The sequence below is a fragment of the Antechinus flavipes genome, chromosome 4, assembly GCF_016432865.1.
Source record: "Antechinus flavipes isolate AdamAnt ecotype Samford, QLD, Australia chromosome 4, AdamAnt_v2, whole genome shotgun sequence".
Taxonomy (NCBI): Eukaryota; Metazoa; Chordata; class Mammalia; order Dasyuromorphia; family Dasyuridae; genus Antechinus; species Antechinus flavipes.
The window spans coordinates 134,480,862-134,499,487 of record NC_067401.1 but is presented as its reverse complement, the minus strand read 5'-3'; the positions used below and the strand labels follow the sequence as shown (position 1 = coordinate 134,499,487).

The following is an 18,626-nucleotide window of genomic DNA, read 5'->3' as shown; positions in this document are numbered from 1 at the left end:
CAGGGCAGAGCACATGACCAGACTCAGATTCCTTAGGGCATAGCAGTAAGGCAGGTGAATTCATCAATTCATCAATTCCAAGGGCATGGCAATAGGACAGATACTAACGTTTGAAAGTATCTTTCCAGAAGGAATGTAATTGATATAAATTTACTTGTGGATTCCCTGTGAACAACTGTGTCTGATCAGGAAATATTTAAGTTGATTTCCTGTCTCTGTCTTCCCAATTTATATTGTGACTAATGGAATTCTGGAATATTCTTATATGTCTCTATGGTCTTTCTTTTGTCACAGTTTTTTCACAAGTTTCCTGTGACAACCTCATTTCCCTATCATTTTACCTGTTAAGATCTAACCTGTCAATGTCAATAACCAAAGGCTGGTCATTGAAGAAGGCACTAACCTTCAAAAATGAGTTGTTGATTCTTCCCTAGGAGATGATAAAGATTAAAAATATAAGTGATACAAATACATTTATAATTGACCCATGATGTTAAATGTTTTGGAACTGATATCCAATAGGATAACTATGTTCACCTATAGAAGCTCCCTAACAGTACTATCATTTAGAATTCTTACGTCTTTATTACATTGAGGTTCTGTGCAGAATGCTCTGTTTCTAAATCTTTTTTTTTTTTAATATTTGTTATTTTTATTGGACAAAAGAATTTCATGGGAATATAGACTGTACTTTTTATTTCATTGGCATTAAAAGCTCCCAGAGGGGAACTTCTACCAGAACAGATTGGTTTCTTTTCTGCAATTTGTTTTAAGTCTCAAAGACTTTGTTAGCACTGAGAGATTAAATAACTTGCTTAGGGTCACATAGCCAGTACATATCAGAGGCAACATTTGAACCCAAGCCTTTTTAACTTTGTGACCTATTCTCTTGTCAACTACACCATACTAACTTTCAGTAGGTAATAGTAAATGTCTGTTAGAAACATAGTCTAAATAGGGCTTCTTAAACTTACGCCGCTTACAACCCATTTTCTCTTGAGAAATTTTTACATGACCCTGGGTATATAAGCATATTAAATAGGTTTACAAATCAAATGCTTACTGATAATAAATCATAATTTCACAACTTCCACATTCAGTTAGGAAAACCTGCATGGGGTTTTAAACCATAATTTAAGAAACTGGGATCTAGAAGGCTCTAATCAGTAAACAAATAGGGAGTCATAAAATCATAGATCTAGAGCTGAAAGGAACCTAGAGTGCAAAAGAAATTAGATATCTCTGCCCTCAAGGAACATAATGATTAATTGGAAAGATAAAACTAACACAAATGAAACTATTAGAGAAAACGTAATTGTTATATGTTATATGGTATAAAAATAACTGCCCTAAGTTATATATCTCAGGCAGATGAATGATAAAAAGAAAGGTCTTACATACATACCATAGTATTGATAAGAAAGCTTTTGTTTTTGTTTTTGCTTTTTTGTGGTAACAGTGGACTATGAATAATCCTTTATATTTGTTCATATAATATAATCCTTAATATAATGCCCATTCACTGGTGAATAAATGGCTGGGGAAGGTGATATGTGATTATAATGAAATAATGCTGCTCTATGACAACCAGAAAAGTATTGGAAGACTTATAAGACTGATGCAGAGTGCTTTAAGCAGAGCTAAAAAAATAATATACACAACGATTATATTATAATTGGAAAGAACAACCACAAAAACATATTGAAACTTAATATTGTGAAGTTATAGTGACCAAGAATAGCCTCTAAGAAGAGATATGAGAAGACATCTTCCACAGAAATAAGAGGCTATGAATGTGAAACAGTGTATTGTTAATCTTTTTGTATTGGTTAGTTTTGCTGAATATTAACCTTTTATTATAAGGAGAGATATGGAGAGATGTAAGTGATTTAATAACAAGATATCAATAAAATTTTTAAAAATAATAACCGCAAAAGAAGTCACATATCATTGTTGACTTGGAGTAGTCAAAACTGCTTTAGTCTGAAAAGATGATACCAGGAAGCAGAGAATTGTGGGGACAGGTGACATTCATCATTGTTCTTCCCTTCTTCTCTATTCCCTCAGGATCAGGATTAAGAATATATTTTCTATAACTCATGTTATTCCTGAATTATTAGGTTTTCAGAATTGATATTATTTTCAGATATGGCATGAGGGCCATAGTTGTCACTTACTGAAAATGAAAATAATTATTTGTTTATTTTCCAGTGGACAGATCAAACTGGCAGATTTTGGACTTGCTCGACTCTATAGCTCTGAAGAGAGGTGAGGTGCCAATCAAGTGAAATTATATTGAACTTTGAATTAGTCCTTATCTTGTGATGCTTTATAAGCATCAAGAATTGTCAAGAGTTCTTCTATTAATCATATGTGTTACAATTGTTAGGCATATTTAAATACTATAAGGTGACATAAGTTAATCAAAACTTTTCTTTATTTAAACAACTTAACCAGAGATTGAGTTGGAATGAAAATCTTTACTTTCCTGGCTATCTTTTGTCTTCTTTCCTATTCATGTTATTTTGGTTTCAATCCATTGTTAATGTTTTAAGAGTATTACTGTAATAATCCCAAATGCAGTAGAATAACAAGCAATTATTACTATTTTCATTTATTTGTCTTAAGTGATTTAAATTTATTGCTGGTATAAAAATGTATATCATGGTTGCTTTTTATGTTTCAGTCGTCCTTACACAAATAAAGTTATTACATTATGGTATCGACCACCAGAACTGCTGCTAGGAGAGGAGCGCTACACACCAGCCATTGATGTTTGGAGTTGTGGGTAAGGACTAATTCTGAACTTAAAGGAATTAAATAATCTTTAATTATTTTCTCTTATTACTCCAAATTTAAGGTATCCATCTTATTCTGATCATAGTTCAGTTACTGTTTGTGTAGATCCTTATTCCTTGTTTGTTAGCTTCCTTCATCTCTGGCTTTCAGGATATAAAGAAGTGAATATAAAATTATTGGCAAAATCCCAGAAAATTCTGGTAATTGTTGAGTGATTTTTCCAAGACAAACACAAACAGGCCATTTTATTCCTGTCCCGTTTTTTTTTTTAAGACTTAGTAAATAATGTAGGATTTCAGTACATTTTCTCTTATGGCCCACCACATTACTCCTGCTCCCATACATAATTTCCAGTATATTGTAACATCTTGTCCTATTTCACCTCAGTGAAAATTCCACCATCTTAAAAAGATGCATTGTAGGATTTGTTCTCAGATTCAGGAATGATGAAAGAAAAGCACAGCAACTGTTGGAGCCTACCAAAATCAAATGTAGCTTTAGTTAAAATTTTAGTGATTCAAGCTGGGTGTGTTTATGTTCTGGACTATTTGCTTTAATAGTATTAGCATTTAAATTGTCACAACTAGGCTCTAAAGTTAACGCCCCATTAAAATGCACAGAGGAAGTTCATAGCTCTTTTGCTACTGTTAGTTCAGTCTGTGCAACCTGCATCTTCAGTGCTATGGCAGGGTGTTCATTACATAATGAAGATGTCTCTCCTACTAAAAGATTGGAAACTAGATTTTAAAAGAATATAACATAAATACCTAGACAGCTAAGTAAACTAGGATCTTTGAATCAATTAATTTAAATTTTACTTGGCTTTCATCAGTTGCAATATGTTTTTCTATACGAAAAAACTTCTTGTTGATCCATAGTACCCATAGATGAAGAGGATATCATTGGAGGACTTCCCTTCAGAGATTTGTGAATTATCTCTGATAGTTGCTCAGTTTGCAATTCACAGGAAAACTTAGAATGGCTGGCATAGCAAAATCCACCTGGAGTCTTAAAATCCAGATGTGTTCTTTCTGTCTCTTATGTCATTCCCATTATAACACTAAAATTAGAACTTAGTTGACCATTTAATAATCAATTCAGGATTTAGAATTAAATCCACCTTTGGAGTCTTTTAGCAAGATTGGCTTTTTGTGGCTATTGGGTGTTAAGAATTTGTTCATCAGCAGGCACATTTCAGAAATCCACTAAGTTCTGTGTTAAATAGGGAAAATACTTTTTGTTTAAGCCATCAAAATTTTTCTTGAATTCAGTGGGATCAAAGAAGTACAGAATTTAAAGATAAAATCTTTTTAGGTTTTGGTTTTACCTTGAGACCTTAATGTAATTTTGCCAAAGCATTGACTAGAACAGAAACTTTTCCTCAATACAGGAAAGTGTATTTGTAGGCACGCTTCATTTGAAAACTCTTTCTATTTAAAACAATATTGGCTAATGAAAAGAAAACAGTACCAAGATAGTTGCAGTATAATATACTTATATACAGATGCGTTGAATGAAAAGAGCTCTATCAGCCTTTTATTTTTTGATTAAAGTTTTTTATTTTCACAGTATATACATGGATAATTTTCAACATTCATCCTTAACAAAACCTTGTTTCTAATTTTTTTCCTTCTACCTTTTCTCCTAGACAGCAAATATTCCAATATATGTTAAACATGTGCAATTCTTCTATACGTATTTCCACAAATATCATACTGCACAAGAAAAATCAGATCATAAAAAGAAAAAGTGAGAAAGAAAACAAAATGCAAGCGAACAACAACAAAAAGAGTGAAAATACTATGTTGTATCAACCTTTTATTTAAAAATGTTTTATTGGAGCTTTTTGAAGCCTCACAGTTATTCCCAACATGCCCCATTCACCAATAGAAACATCTTTTACAACAAAGAAAAACAGTTAATACAAACCAAATGATACAGTGATAACCTATGAAAATATTTCATTTCAATAATCTATTCTGTCATCATTTAACAATACAATTTTTAGTGTCTGGTCATTTTCTTTATTGACATTAAAGTATATAGGGGAGATTGTTTTCTTTATGATCATCATTTCTTGGGTTGTTTTAAATTGTCTTTCTTCCTGATTCCTTACTTCTGGCCCTAACTATTTTTGTTCAGAGAAGTCTACTTCCTCACTATCCGTTTGAGCTTGAACACCTTGTAATTTGGCTTCTGTCCCTGCTACTTTATTTAAGTTGCTTAACAATTCATCAGTGATTGACTCCCTAACCCACAAATTCAGAGGCCTTTTCTTAACCTCTCTGTAACATTTGAACCTTACTTGATGCTGTTGCCTCCTTTGACTTCTCTTATACATGCTCTTTTGTGATTCCCGTTCCATTTTGGCTATTGGTTCTTTCTCTAGATCTAGAGCACAAATGTCGTTGTGCTCCAAGACTATACTTAATCCTATTTTCTCCATATACTCTTCATTGATTTCATTAACTTCCTCAGTTGAAATGATCATTTCTATGTAGGCTACTCACAAATCTGTATCCTCAATCTTTTAACTTCTTTTCTGAGTACTAGCCTCTTATTTCTAGCTACATATTGTATATCATGTGAATTGTTCCACTAGCATTTCCATCTTAATGATTAATCTCAACATCTTTTTTTTTTCATAATTATAACTTTTTATTCACAGAACCCATGCCTGGGTAATTTTTTACAAATTATCCCCTTTTTTTTTTAGTAATTTTTTATTGATAGAACTCATGCCAGAGTAATTTTTTACAACATTATCCCTTGCATTCACTTCTGTTCCAATTTTTCCCCTCCCTCCCTCCATCCCCTCCCCTAGATGGCAAGCACTCCTTTACATGTTGAATAGGTTACAGTATATCCTGGATACAATATGCGTGTGCAAAACCGAACAGTTTTCTTGTTGCACAGGGAGAATTGAATTCAGAAGGTATAAATAACCGGGAAGAAAAACAAAAATGCAAGCAGTTTATATTCATCTCCCAGGGTTCTTTCTTTGGGTGTTCATCTCAACATCTTAAACTGATTCATCTGCTACCACTCCTCTGCTACTAGTCTTACTCCTTTGAATTGTTCACAAACCACTCTTCACTCCAACTTCGCTGTTTCCATGTGGCACAGTGGATAGAGCACCAGCCCTGAACTCAGGAGGACCTGAGTTCAAGTCTGGTCTCTGACACTTAACACTTTCTAGCTGTGTAACCCTAGACAAGTCACTTAACCCCAATTGCCTCAGCAAAAAAAAAAAAAAACTTAATATTATCTTTACTCTGGTCCCTTTTTACTTCTTTTGCAGTCAACACCTCCATTTCCATTTCTCCTGTTAGTATTCTTATTTAAGCAATGATTTTTTTAAAGTACCTACTATGTGCCAGGAACTGGGGGTATAAATATAAAGGATGGAATAGTCCCTGTTCTCAGGTTTTATGTTAAATCTTCATTATGTGAACTACTAGTTTTCTAATTGGTTTCCTTGTCACTATTCATCACCTTTCTAATTCAACCTGTACCTTTAACTGAATTAATCTTTTTTAGTCAATCATAAAACTTTTAGTGGAGGGCTACTGAATAAAGTTCAAAACTCAGCCAAATAATTCTTACTCACTTTTAACACATTCTGTTTTGATATTTTTTATCCCTTCTACTAAATTGTAGAATTGTACTGCTGGAGAGTAGGAGTCATGTCTTATTCATTTACCTAAAAATATCCCATATTTAGCAAAGTGCCTTGCCACATAGTAGGTATTTAGAGTCTTTGAATAAGAAAATGCTGATTCATTTAAGCTGTGCAGAACATTAGGAGGCGTAGTGCTAAACTGGATTTGATGCTTTGGTTAATCTGTATATAGTTGTTGTTGTTTTTTTTTTTTTTTCTGAGGCAATTGAGATTAAGTGATTTGCCCAGGGTCACACAACTAGCAAGTGTTAAGTTTCTGAGAATTCAGATCCTCCTGACTTCAGGGTTGGTGCTCTAATCTACTGCACCACCTAGCTGACCCTAATCTGAATATAGTCTTGATCGGGATCCTAGCTGCCAGAAATTTGTTAGTCCTTTAGGAAATAAGCTGTTCCTTGGTACTATGAAGCAGAGTTTATTGAGACACTGTTAAATTGGTTTCAGCATTTACTCTCCTGACCTCTTACTTTTAATCTTCCCAGTTGCATCCTTGGGGAACTGTTTACAAAGAAGCCTATTTTTCAAGCTAATCTGGAATTGGCTCAGCTTGAACTAATCAGGTAAAACATGGTGGGAGGGAAGGAAGGAAGGTGTATGTGTATGTGTACAAATGTATTCCTTGGTGTGAGAGTTAATCTGTTCTTCTAAAATCTATGTGTCACGTTGTTAAATTACCAGTTGTTTTAACCACATTGTTAATGATTACATCTTGCTATATGTCAGAGTCTTTAGGACATTCTCCACAAAGTGTTTCTGATCTCCCTAATTAGTTTTGTAAAGTACACTGTTGTAGTAGTATAAGGAAATATGTCTTACTAAGCTTTGTGATTTAGGCGATCTTCTGTTGTACACAGATGATGCCTTGAGCATAGTAGTAGTATCATATGCTGGCTTTGGGGATAGATGTGAGATTCTTGAAGGGCTAAATTCAAGTTCAAGATAACATTGCTACAATGAAGGAGCAAAGTTTTCAAAGTTTTGATTTCCAACTGAAAGCTGATTATCATGCTACATCCATTATAGATGTAAAAAGGTAGTTTAACTCTGCTTATTTGTGACAGTCAAAATTCTGGTTATCCAAAGCAGCTTTTTTCCCCTGCTTCAAGTTGACTTCTTGACATCTAATACATTTTAGCATCTACCTCATCTGATGGACATTGGTTGTAGTTTGTTGTTTTCAGTTGTTTTAGTCATGTCTAACTCTTTGTGACTTCATTTAGGATTTACTTAGCAAAGATACTGAGTAGTTTGCCATTTCTTTCTCGGTTCATTTTACAGATGAGGAAACATTGATTGTAGTTTACGAAATGTAAATTAATGTTAATATCTAAGCAAAATATAAGGAAAACTATAAAAATAGGGGAACATTCAAAGGAACATGTTCTCTATTTCCTATTGTTAATGGGATAATTGAAATCTGCCATGGAAATCAAGACATCCCCAAATAGAATGGACATTGTTATTACCATACTGTGAAAATTAAAGCATATGTTCTTTCATTTCTATTAACATCAGTAAGCTACAAAAGTGAAAAGGCTATTGCCAGTTTCAGTCATGATATTTATGCTGGTATTCTCTCCCCTATCCTCAAATGTTTCAGAGAAGGGGGAAGGAAGGCTATCTCTTGGAAAATGGAGTTCTCAAGATCTCATCTTTTCAATTTATCCTTGAACTTAATCTTACAAGAAGCCCAGACCCTCAGGAGGTAGTAGTTATGTGTCTGGATTTTTCAGAAAACATATGGCTGGCTGACTCCTTTGCATGTTTTCTGTTTTGCTTCTAGTCGACTCTGTGGCAGCCCCTGTCCAGCTGTGTGGCCTGATGTTATTAAGCTACCCTACTTCAACACAATGAAACCGAAAAAGCAATATCGTAGGCGACTGCGTGAGGAATTCTCTTTGTGAGTTTGACAGAAGTGGGCAATTTATACTTGATAATGGTAGCATAATCTCAACTATTCTTAGTATATAGTATGTTATATAACATTATGTAACATAATATCATATTGTGTTGTCTTCAATATAGATATCTACCCCCTCAATGATTTTATGCTATCCATTGTTATAAAATATTTATCTTTGAGACATACAGCTTTTTTGTAACTTCAAGGGATTTTGTTACTGATGTGTATTTTCACAGATATTTAATGGACATATTACTATACTAGCATTACTGTCATTATTCATATTGTTATATTCTGCAACACAAAATTGGTAACTTTTTTGTTAATGAAATTAATGTTATTTTGAAGTTTTCCCTAAATTCACCTTAGTTCTTGATACATTTGTATATATTTCTGGGTTTTAAAATTCTTTATTCAGTCATGTCTCTGTATGAGTTACCTAAACTATTCTTAACTATTTCCCATGAAGTGTGTTAGTATTACTGTTTTTTCCTCACTATATATGGAACTAATCATTTCAAGACCTTTTAATAGGAAGCTTTAGCTTTGAAAACAGTCTGGTCAGTTTAGACTGATTTTTTTTTTTTTTTTTTTTTGATTTCCTTCTACAGTATTCCTTCGGCTGCTCTAGACTTGCTCGACCACATGCTGACACTGGATCCTAACAAGCGCTGCACTGCTGAGCAGGCCTTGCAGAGTGACTTTCTTAGAGATGTTGAGCTCAGCAAAATGGCTCCTCCAGAGTAAGTGCCCCTGCTCCTTTTTCGCTAGATCCTTGATGATGTGGAACTGAGAATCATTTTTGTAAAGTTCTGAACATGTGAATAGTATTCTGAGGGAAATCAAGTAGCTTATAATATCTCTAAAAGGAAGATAACTGAATTCAAAAATTAGAGAGACATGAGGGTAAATAGATTTGTTTTAGCTCAGTTTGACTTGTTTCCTTTTCCTATTAGGTCTCTGGCATATTGTATAGTTTCTTTCTCTTCTGTGTGTCCACTTTCATTTTTTTCTTAACGATTCCATTCTTTTCTACCCAACCCAAAAGAAAGTGAGGTCCTCTAGAGTGAAGGACTTAGAGTCAGGAAGTTCTTGCTTCGCCTCTGGAGCTCACTAGTTTGTGACTGTGAACATAACTTTCTAGGGCTTTGTCTACTAAGTTATAGAATGATGACAATCTATATTGGGGTGCTACTGAAGAAATCCTAGATCCTCAATGTAATGATGTAACTCCCCATCTTAATTTATAATGTCTCTCTCCCTTCTCTAGTATCTTCTGAGAACCTCGACATGATTGGCTCTGGAGTCAGAGGACCTGGGTTCAAATCCCATCTCTTAACACTACCTGTGTGACCTTGGGCAAGTCACGTAACCTCCCTAGGCCTCAGTTCCCTGATCTGTAAAATGAATGGGTTAGACTAGATGGTCTCTGATATCTCTTCCAAATCTAAATATATTTTGAATCATAGAGAAATCCCAGAAGCTCTTGTACTCTAAGGAATGGTGATGGGTTCTGTTTTTTGACCAGTAGAGCTGATAGACAGATAGCAAATCGTCTGGTGTTTGAACTTGTAAAAAAAAAAAAATGTTTTAGGAGAAAGAAATGTGTAAGATATATGTGAAGTCAGTAATTAATATGTTAGGTTCTTTTTACTAAGAGGCTTTCCAAATTCTTTTCTTATACTTTAATATTGCTTGAGATACATGAATTATATAGAGATTTTGTTTTACAAAGTTGGTTGGGTTTTTTTTTTTTGGTATTGTGTCATGAGATTTGACACAGAAGCTATTTGCAATGCTGTATAAAAAGGTGATTGAAAATACAAAAAAAAAAGAAATATTGAATCTCATGGATAAAGAAATTAATGGTGTTTTCTTGGGAAGATAGAACATGAGTAAAAACAGAAGGACTTTTTCTTTTCTATTTCTTAATTTTTTTTTGCCCTTTCAAACTAACATTAAGGAGTGATTCCAAAATAATATTGGGTTTTTGATATGCTTTGCAAATAGTAAAAATGTTGGTCTGCTCTGATTGTACCGAAATTTAGCAGACATCTTTTTATGGTGGTAAAAGTCTTTAGCCGAGTAAGGAGAGTGGTGTTTTAAAACTATGAATAGAATCTGAGTTAAAATATAAAATTTGGTCTTTAATATTATGAATACCTTCATCCTGGTTTTAGGAAGTTCTCCCTCTCTTTTGTGTTCTCCTCAACTAAGGTTTATCATAAGACCTAGCCATTTTAATGGAGGTTTAATAGTAATTTTAATGGGGGGCAGCATGAATAGTACAAAAGAGCATTGGATTTAGAGTGAATAACTATGTTTGAATCATGGCTCTGCCATTTAATATCTTTGCAATTTGAAGCAAATTATTTCATTTCTCTAGATATCAGTTTATTTATATTTAAAATAAAAGATTTGGAATAGGTGATTTTTTAAGATCTCTACTTCTAAATCTTTTATTACTAGTTTGTTTATCCAGACTATTGCCTAGATTTCTTTCATTCTTCTTCTTGGTCAATATTTGTATGTTTTCCTTCTTGTTTTATACTTTCTTTCCCCATTGTATTTCTCCCCCTATCAAACTCCCATACACATTTCCCCTTGCCTTTTTCCAGCCTTCCCCACTGGCAGGATTGCCATGAACTATGGAGCAAGAAACGTCGGCGACAGAGACAGAGTGGCATTGTGGTGGAGGAACCACCTCTGTCCAAAACCTCTCGAAAAGAAACTACCTCAGGAGCAAATGTGGAGCCTGTGAAGAACAATAGCCCAGCACCACCCCAGCCTGCTCCTGTCAAGGTGGAACCTGGGGCTGGGGATGCAATAGGTCAGTGTAGAGGATTTCGTGTTTGTTACAAGCACCATTCTGGTGAGAGCTACTATTAAAAGATCACACAAAAATCATTGTACTTGACTTTTAAACCTCTTCCATTAAAACATTAGTAAAAATGTGGCATCTTTCTTAGTGAGAGAGGAGAAAATGATACACAGCCTTGTGCATTTAGGCTAGGGAGAACTAAAACATCATCTTTATTAAGTTTAAAGAAACTGAGTTAACTGTATTTTATTGGCTAAATGCTTGATAATTTATTTTTCATAAATCGGACTAGGTAAACCAAATGTGACCTACTACTTAGCATCAACTTTAACATAACACACTGTGAAACATTGATGTCAAGTGAATAGTTCTTTTGAAGACTTATCATGGTTTTTTGGGTTTTTTTGCTATATGTATCAGAGATATTTTCTGAGTTGAGTATATCCAAATATGTATGATGAGCTGTTATAACAAGGTCTTGCTATAATAGCAGCTTTTCCTAGACAACATATATTAATTTCCCACCCTTCCTAACCAATCTTGTCTCTATCTGGATTCTTACAGTTTACAAAGTAAATGCACATTTTTAACTACTCATCTGGGCATAAAATAGTAACTCACAGTAAGTGAATTTTAAAAAATTGATTTAGTGTGTCTAGGTGCTTTCAAGTACATCAGATAACAGTTATCATGAGAAATGAGGATATAGAGTGAGACGTTCAATTCAAAGTATCTGCTGGAATGGAAGAGACTTGATTTTGCCATTTCAGGAGGGTTAACCCCTCTTTTCTGCCTCCTCCTTCTGTGATGGCTCCACTGTCTCTCCACAGGCCTTGGTGACATCACACAGCAGCTGAATCAAAGTGAACTGGCAGTGTTACTGAACCTGCTACAGAGCCAGACTGACCTGAGCATCCCTCAGATGGCACAGCTGCTCAATGTCCATTCCAATCCAGAGATGCAACAGCAGCTAGAGGCCCTGAACCAATCCATCAATGCCCTCACTGAAGCCACTTCTCAGCATCAGGATTCCGAGCGTGTGGCCTTGGAGGAGACTGTGAAGGAACCCCCCCCTGCCATGGTAGCCCAACCCTCAGCAGAGCAGACAACCCTTGAAGCATCTGGCACACCAGGTGACGTGCAGAATGTGCTGGCAGTCCTCCTGAGTCAGCTGATGAAAACCCAGGAACCAACAGGCAGCCTGGAGGAAAGCAATGGAGAAAAGAGCAGTGGGCCACAGGGGCCTCGAAGAACTCCCACAATACCACAGGAGGAGGCAGCAGGTAAACAGACCAGTCATGAATCTCATTGAGCTCAGGTGCTGTTGCCCTCTTAAAAAAAAAAAAATCTCTTATCATTTTCTTTTTCACACCAATGGCTTTGGGTTTGTTTTTTCTGTAACTTTATCTGCAGAGGAATCTAGCACCAATGGCATTCTGCTTCCCCATCCACTTTCATCCCAAACTTTCAAAGCCTATCGAAAAATACTCTGTACATACTTTTTTCAAATTCCCAGGAAGTAGGTAAGTAGGATCCTTAAGGTGTATATAAGCAAAGAAATGGCAACTGTGGCTGATGATTCATCTTGTACCATCATATGTATAGTTGCCAAGCTAGACCTAGCACATGAAAATTCTGACTTCCAAATCTCTGGGCCATTATCATATTTTATTTCTATGCCTGTAATGTATTGAACTTTAAAATTGCTGGATACCACAGTGTGTACATGTAAGATAAAAAAAAAAAAAAAAAAAAACAAGGAAAATCAGAACCATTTTGGAATGTTTCCTAATTAGACAATTCATACCATGTGTTTTCTTTATCAAAAATAGTAGTATATAAACTTCATTGTTTTAAGCTCCTTCCTTTGCGATGGATAATGCAAAGGGTCCCTAGAAGGAAGTAAGCCTTGTTTCAAGATAAAAGAAAAGAAACCTACCACTCTTTCACTCACTCATATAACCTCCGAATGTGATTTTGGGTGATGGAAGAGTGCTTGAATTTGGTTTGTAAAAATTGCATACATATCTGATAATGTTTTCAATTCCCCAACAGTTGTAGTTATCCATTTAGACCCCAGAATTTGAAGAACAACAAGAATTCAATTCACTAGTTTTTCTGTTTTAGGTTCCTGATTTCAAATTTCATGTGGTATAAGATTTGGGATATGGGTATCTGATCTCCACATGCATATACATACACTACAGAAAAGCACCAACATGAGCCAGTTAGAAATGTTTAGACTTAGAAAGAGAGCTTAGAGTTTAAGTCCATCCCCCTCATTTTATTGTGGAGAAAACACCCAGTGACTTGGCCAGGATCATACAGCTATTTAGTAACAGAGCCTAAGACAAGAATCAGTGATTCAAGTGTTACTTTAATCAAAAGAAAAAAATAAAATTAAGAGGTTTTCACTCCATGGGATAGTAAAGAAAGCTAATATTCTCACATTCTGATACACACATAGTCTCAATTCTAATTAAAATTGTTAAGAGGAGAAGTATGTTCCATTTTAAATAGAATACAATGAAGGAATCCTACCTGATAATTAAGCCAACAAGCAGTTCGCTAAATATTGAAATTGTGAGTTAAAATTAAGTCCTGGCTGCTCTTAGAGCCATGATTTGATGGATATGCTTTGAGAGGTGATTGTAAATGTCACCTCTTTAATTACCATACCTGCCACTGGATTATCTAGTTGATGTCTTAACCATGTCTCTCCCTTCTTGTTTCCCTACTGCTGCCTTTCATTTGAATTATTTTGCTGTTTGTTAGCATTTCCAGCAGAGGGCAAGCTGGGGATGTGAGAAATGGTGAAAGGCTGTCAACTTAGCTACAATTTAGCTGCTTTTGAATTGCTGAGTAAAGTTTTTAAGTCATCTGTGTATTTTCTTAGCACAGATCACTGAGAATTGACAGTGCTATCAACCCTCAAATTCTTTAACTGTTTAATAATATACCATGTAAAAATGTTATCTTTATTTTTTATTCTTTCAAGGAACCTTATTAACCTTATTGATTATTTTCATGCCAGCCACAATGCTACTTCAAACATATAAAAAACAGAAAAAAGTGTTTGATCTCAAGAAAGAGTATTATTATTATTATTATTATAAGATAACTGGGTTATTTACATGAAAGATAAAATTTAATTGTGAAAAGAGGTACAATTGAGAGAATATAAATGTTTACCTTCCATTACAGTTCTGAATTTTCAAAGTAGCTTGCCCCTGAATTAAAATATATGATTTTTAACATATGTAGTCCAAAAAATGTTTATAACTAGGACTATGGACTTTCATAGATAGAAAAGGGGCTGGTGGCAAAGCCTCTGAAATTTATGTATGTAGGTACTTGTGTTATCAGCCCTCAGTTATATAGGTGTAGACTTTTTATCTAAGTGTATACTTTTTAATTTGTGGCTTTTCCATGGCTAGATGTGGTTTTGGGGTTTGGGGTTTTATTATTAAATTTTAAAAATCTCTACCACTTAGTAATCAGTCAACCAGTCAGTCATCGAATATTTATAAAGTGCCTACTCTGTGCTTGGCATCTAAGCACTATGCTAATTATATTCCTTCCATTTTCCCAACCCAACCTTATATATGCATAGATAGTATTTTTTAACTTTTTAAAATGCTTTCACATGTGTGCTCAGGGACTTCAGATTTATTTTAATAGTAGCTTTGCCAAATATAAATAAAACCCATGATGTATTCTAAAGTCAAATAAAAACTATTTTTTGGTTTATCTGTGCAACTGCTGTCCTCTAGTAGCTCAGATAATCAAGAGTGAGTATATAAGAATCCGTACATATACTTTCAGTGGCAACAGACAGGAACATGTGGTTATTTGAAAAATGCACTATTACAAAGCTTTAAACCTTTCTCTTTAGTAATATGGCCCCCAGAATTCCAAAAGATTTAATCTTACCATAGGAGTTTTACTCACAATACTTTTAGTGTCCATCAAGTAAAAATATTTTACATCACACCACACTGGGTCCAAAGAAATTCATTATCTGATTCTAGCTGCTGAGGCGATCAAACTGAGCTGATGTTGGGGGCAGGGGGGAAATATGGGGACTAATCTGAGGAAAACAATGATATTTAGAGCTACAAGCCCACGGTATTAACTCCTCTCTTCTGTAAACATGTAGCATTCATCATCGTTGTGATAAATAAATTTTTTTCAAGAGTCCGGTGGGTGCATGACACTATACATGGCACTATCAGATTGTGCTTACAAAGGAAAAACTGGTGCAGGTAGGGCAACAGAAAGTATTTCTTTGTAACCAGATATTAAAAATGGGCAGTATCCTTTTATCATGAAATGGGATGCTGAATGGGAATGGGACAATAAATCTTTAGAATGTCCCATTCCTTTGAAATGTGAAAATGATTTAAAGTTGGGGATACAGGTATGGATTTCCTCGAGTACAAAAATAAAAGGTTTGCCAGTTCAATATATCTATCCTGTGTACTCTTAAGATCTATTTCAGGTTAATATTGTATCATCAGACTTTCTGTACAAAAGATTCTTCCTTAGATTTGAAATTCAAATGTGTTTTCCCTTCCCACTTTTCCTATTCTTGCTTTAAAAAAATTTTTTTAACATTTGATCCAACAGCTTAAATTGAGCTTGATCAAGGGTCTACAAGGTAGAAGAATGGTTCCTTGAAAAAAAGCGGTGAGGGGATCTGCTCCCAAAGAAAAACCAGAAAAGTGCCTTAAAGTTTAATAATTTTATGTCAATCTGTAGCTATAGCATGCGACTATTTTGATTATTTTTAAAAATTATTTTCTATACAAGTTTCATTTTTCTAATCCCAAGAGTTGATTTTTTTTTCCCCCACTTCTGGGTTGCTTGTATAGGTGTGTGGGTGTATATGTGTGTATGTGTGCACGTGTGTGTGTATAATCACGTGATTTTAAAGATGGTGTTTAAAAGAAGTAACCCTTCCACAGCATGTCCTCCTCACATTCTTCCACCAGAGAAGAGACCCCCTGAACCCCCTGGACCTCCACCGCCGCCACCTCCACCCCCTCTGGTTGAAGGCGATCTTTCCAGCGCCCCCCAAGAGTTGAACCCAGCTATGACAGCCGCTCTACTGCAGCTTTTGTCCCAGCCTGAAACGGAACCTTCTGGCCACCTGCCACATGAGCACCAGGCATTGAGACCTATGGAATATTCTACCAGATCCCATCCAAGCAGGACTTACGGAGGCACTGAGGGGCCTGAAACAGGGTTTAGTGCTACTGACACTGATGAGCGCAATTCCGGCCCAGCCTTGTCAGAACCTTTGGCCCAGACCCTGGCGAAGAGCAGGACTTTCTCAGGCTCTGTGAGCCATCTTGGGGAGTCGAGCAGTTACCAGGGCACAGGGTCAGTGCAGTTCCCAGGGGACCAGGACCTCCGATTTGCCAGGGTCCCCTTAGCATTACATTCAGTGGTCGGGCAGCCATTCCTGAAAACCGAGGGAAGCAACAATACAGTGGTCCACACAGAGGCCAAATTGCAAAACTATGGGGAACTTGGGCCAGGGGCCACTGGGGCCAGTGGTTCAGGAGCCAGCCTTAACTGGGGAGCCCAAGCACAGGCTACTGCTTATGGAAAGCTCTATCGGGGGTCTGGGAGAGTCCCACCAAGAGGGGGAAGAGGGAGAGGAGTTCCTTATTAACCAAGAGACTGGTTTCCTGAAAGACTCCTTCCCTTTCCATCCCTTCTTTCTCTCCTCTGAACCTTTTAATGAAATCGTTTGCCAGATTGAGGTAATCGTCTGCATTTGGCTACTACAAAGCTGTTTGTCTTATTTCTTGCTCAGTTGCTGCTAGCGGGAATTCTACATAGTACTGATGTGGGCATTTTGCTAGCCAGACCCCCTACACTGGGTTGGGGCCAGAACATGAACAACGTTAGCCCTAGCTGGCAAATGCTGATGAAGAGGTTTGGGGAGGGTCATAAAATTGGAAACTGTTTTAGCAGCTTAGAACCTGTCCTACTTGGACAGGAAAGAAAAAAAAAATAGTTACAGCTCTGAGGCAAAAATCAGAGAGGAGGCTCTTTTGTTTTGTTCCCTCCACCTTTCTACCTCTTAAGTGATTCTCTCCCCCCCTCCCTTCTCAGTCTTCTGTTTTATAATTTTAAAAAATAAAATTTAGAAAATTCAGCCTTCTGCATTGAGCAAAAACTGAGAATGCATTGGCTGGTTTGAAAAAATGCACCCTCCCATCTGCCATCCCAACTTTTTGCTTTTAAGTGAATCCCTTTTTCTGTTAAGCTGCTAGACACATTTCTCTTTTTCTGATAAATTTCCTGTCCCTGAAGTTTGTTCCATGTATGCCTTCTCTACCTGCATCTGAAGCAGGTTGCAGAATGTGATTGTCTTGGACAAACGTGGGCTTTTTTCTCCCTTCCTTTTTTGCCCCATTTTGGAAGGGTCTTTTTTTTTTTTTTTAAACCTTTCAAGACTTGTGTGGGGAAATTGAATCTTTTAGAAGCTCAAGAGCCCAGGATGATTCTTTAACTTTTTTGAAATAAAGGAAAGGAAATTGAAACCCCAACATTGTTCTCTGTAACTCTTCAATTCCAAAAAAAGGTTTAAAAATTGTTCATAAACCCTACTCAAGTGGGGAAGGTGCTACATACCGGAGTTTTTGGTTTGTAAATGGGGACAGCCCTGGATATTGCTGCTGGACTGGGGTTACAGACAGTGCCTCTGTACTTAGCTAAAGATATAGCAGTTAGTGTACTGTTTACACATATATATTTTTGATGTCAGAAAGTATTTAAAGATCTTTCTGGTTCCCACAGAGCATTGAAATATTGTCAGAAAAAAAAAAGGAGGGGGGGACAGACAAGTAAAAGGACATGTAAATTTAATGTAGAATGGGTGTTTTTCCTGGAGATGTATCAATACCTGGTACTTTATTATTGTTATTAAGTTTTAAATTAAGGAACTGGGGAGGGGGGAGGAATAATTTTCTATGTACACATACCAATACCTGTGCCCTGCCAGTCCTTTTTGAAGGTTCCCCCAGAGAAATTTCATGTTTATTTTAGTTTTGATAAAGCAGGTAGTATTGTGATTGCCTGATTAGAACCTTGCCTTATCAACATGAATTCAAAAAGGGAAATGTTCTGAAGCAGGGGAGGGAGAGGGTTACATATGAAGGTATATACCTGTATGCGCTTCATATTGAAGAACAGATAATGAGTACCAGCATACGTAGTGTTTCAGAAAGGCACATACATTCACACGAGACTTTATCTGCATAGATTATATTGATTTCTAAAAAGGTAGACCCCTTTTATGAATAAAGGCAAACATTGGCTATTGGTTTTAGCAGTCTGGGGGAGGATGTGCAGAATTCAAAAGAAAGAATATGAAAGCAGTTCCATAAGAGAAAAATACACTTTTT

General features: G+C 35.9%; 1 protein-coding gene across 4 annotated transcripts in view; it reads left to right on the top strand.

Annotated features, from left to right (window-relative positions):
- CDK12 (cyclin dependent kinase 12) overlaps positions 1-18,626 on the top strand; it is a 58,771-nt gene that overhangs the window by 26,605 nt on the left and 13,540 nt on the right. The window contains exons 7-14 of one of the 4 annotated variants that reach the window (XM_051994620.1): positions 2,212-2,268; positions 2,687-2,788; positions 6,964-7,041; positions 8,265-8,381; positions 8,996-9,127; positions 11,003-11,214; positions 12,036-12,488; positions 16,200-16,976. In XM_051994620.1, the coding sequence (XP_051850580.1) occupies positions 2,212-2,268; positions 2,687-2,788; positions 6,964-7,041; positions 8,265-8,381; positions 8,996-9,127; positions 11,003-11,214; positions 12,036-12,488; positions 16,200-16,885 (1,837 nt within the window). In that variant the 3' untranslated portion in view covers positions 16,886-16,976. Of the gene's footprint in view, positions 1-2,211; positions 2,269-2,686; positions 2,789-6,963; positions 7,042-8,264; positions 8,382-8,995; positions 9,128-11,002; positions 11,215-12,035; positions 12,489-16,172; positions 17,769-18,626 lie in introns of those variants that run through there. The other 3 variants (XM_051994618.1, XM_051994619.1, XM_051994621.1) reach the window with 3 other exon arrangements.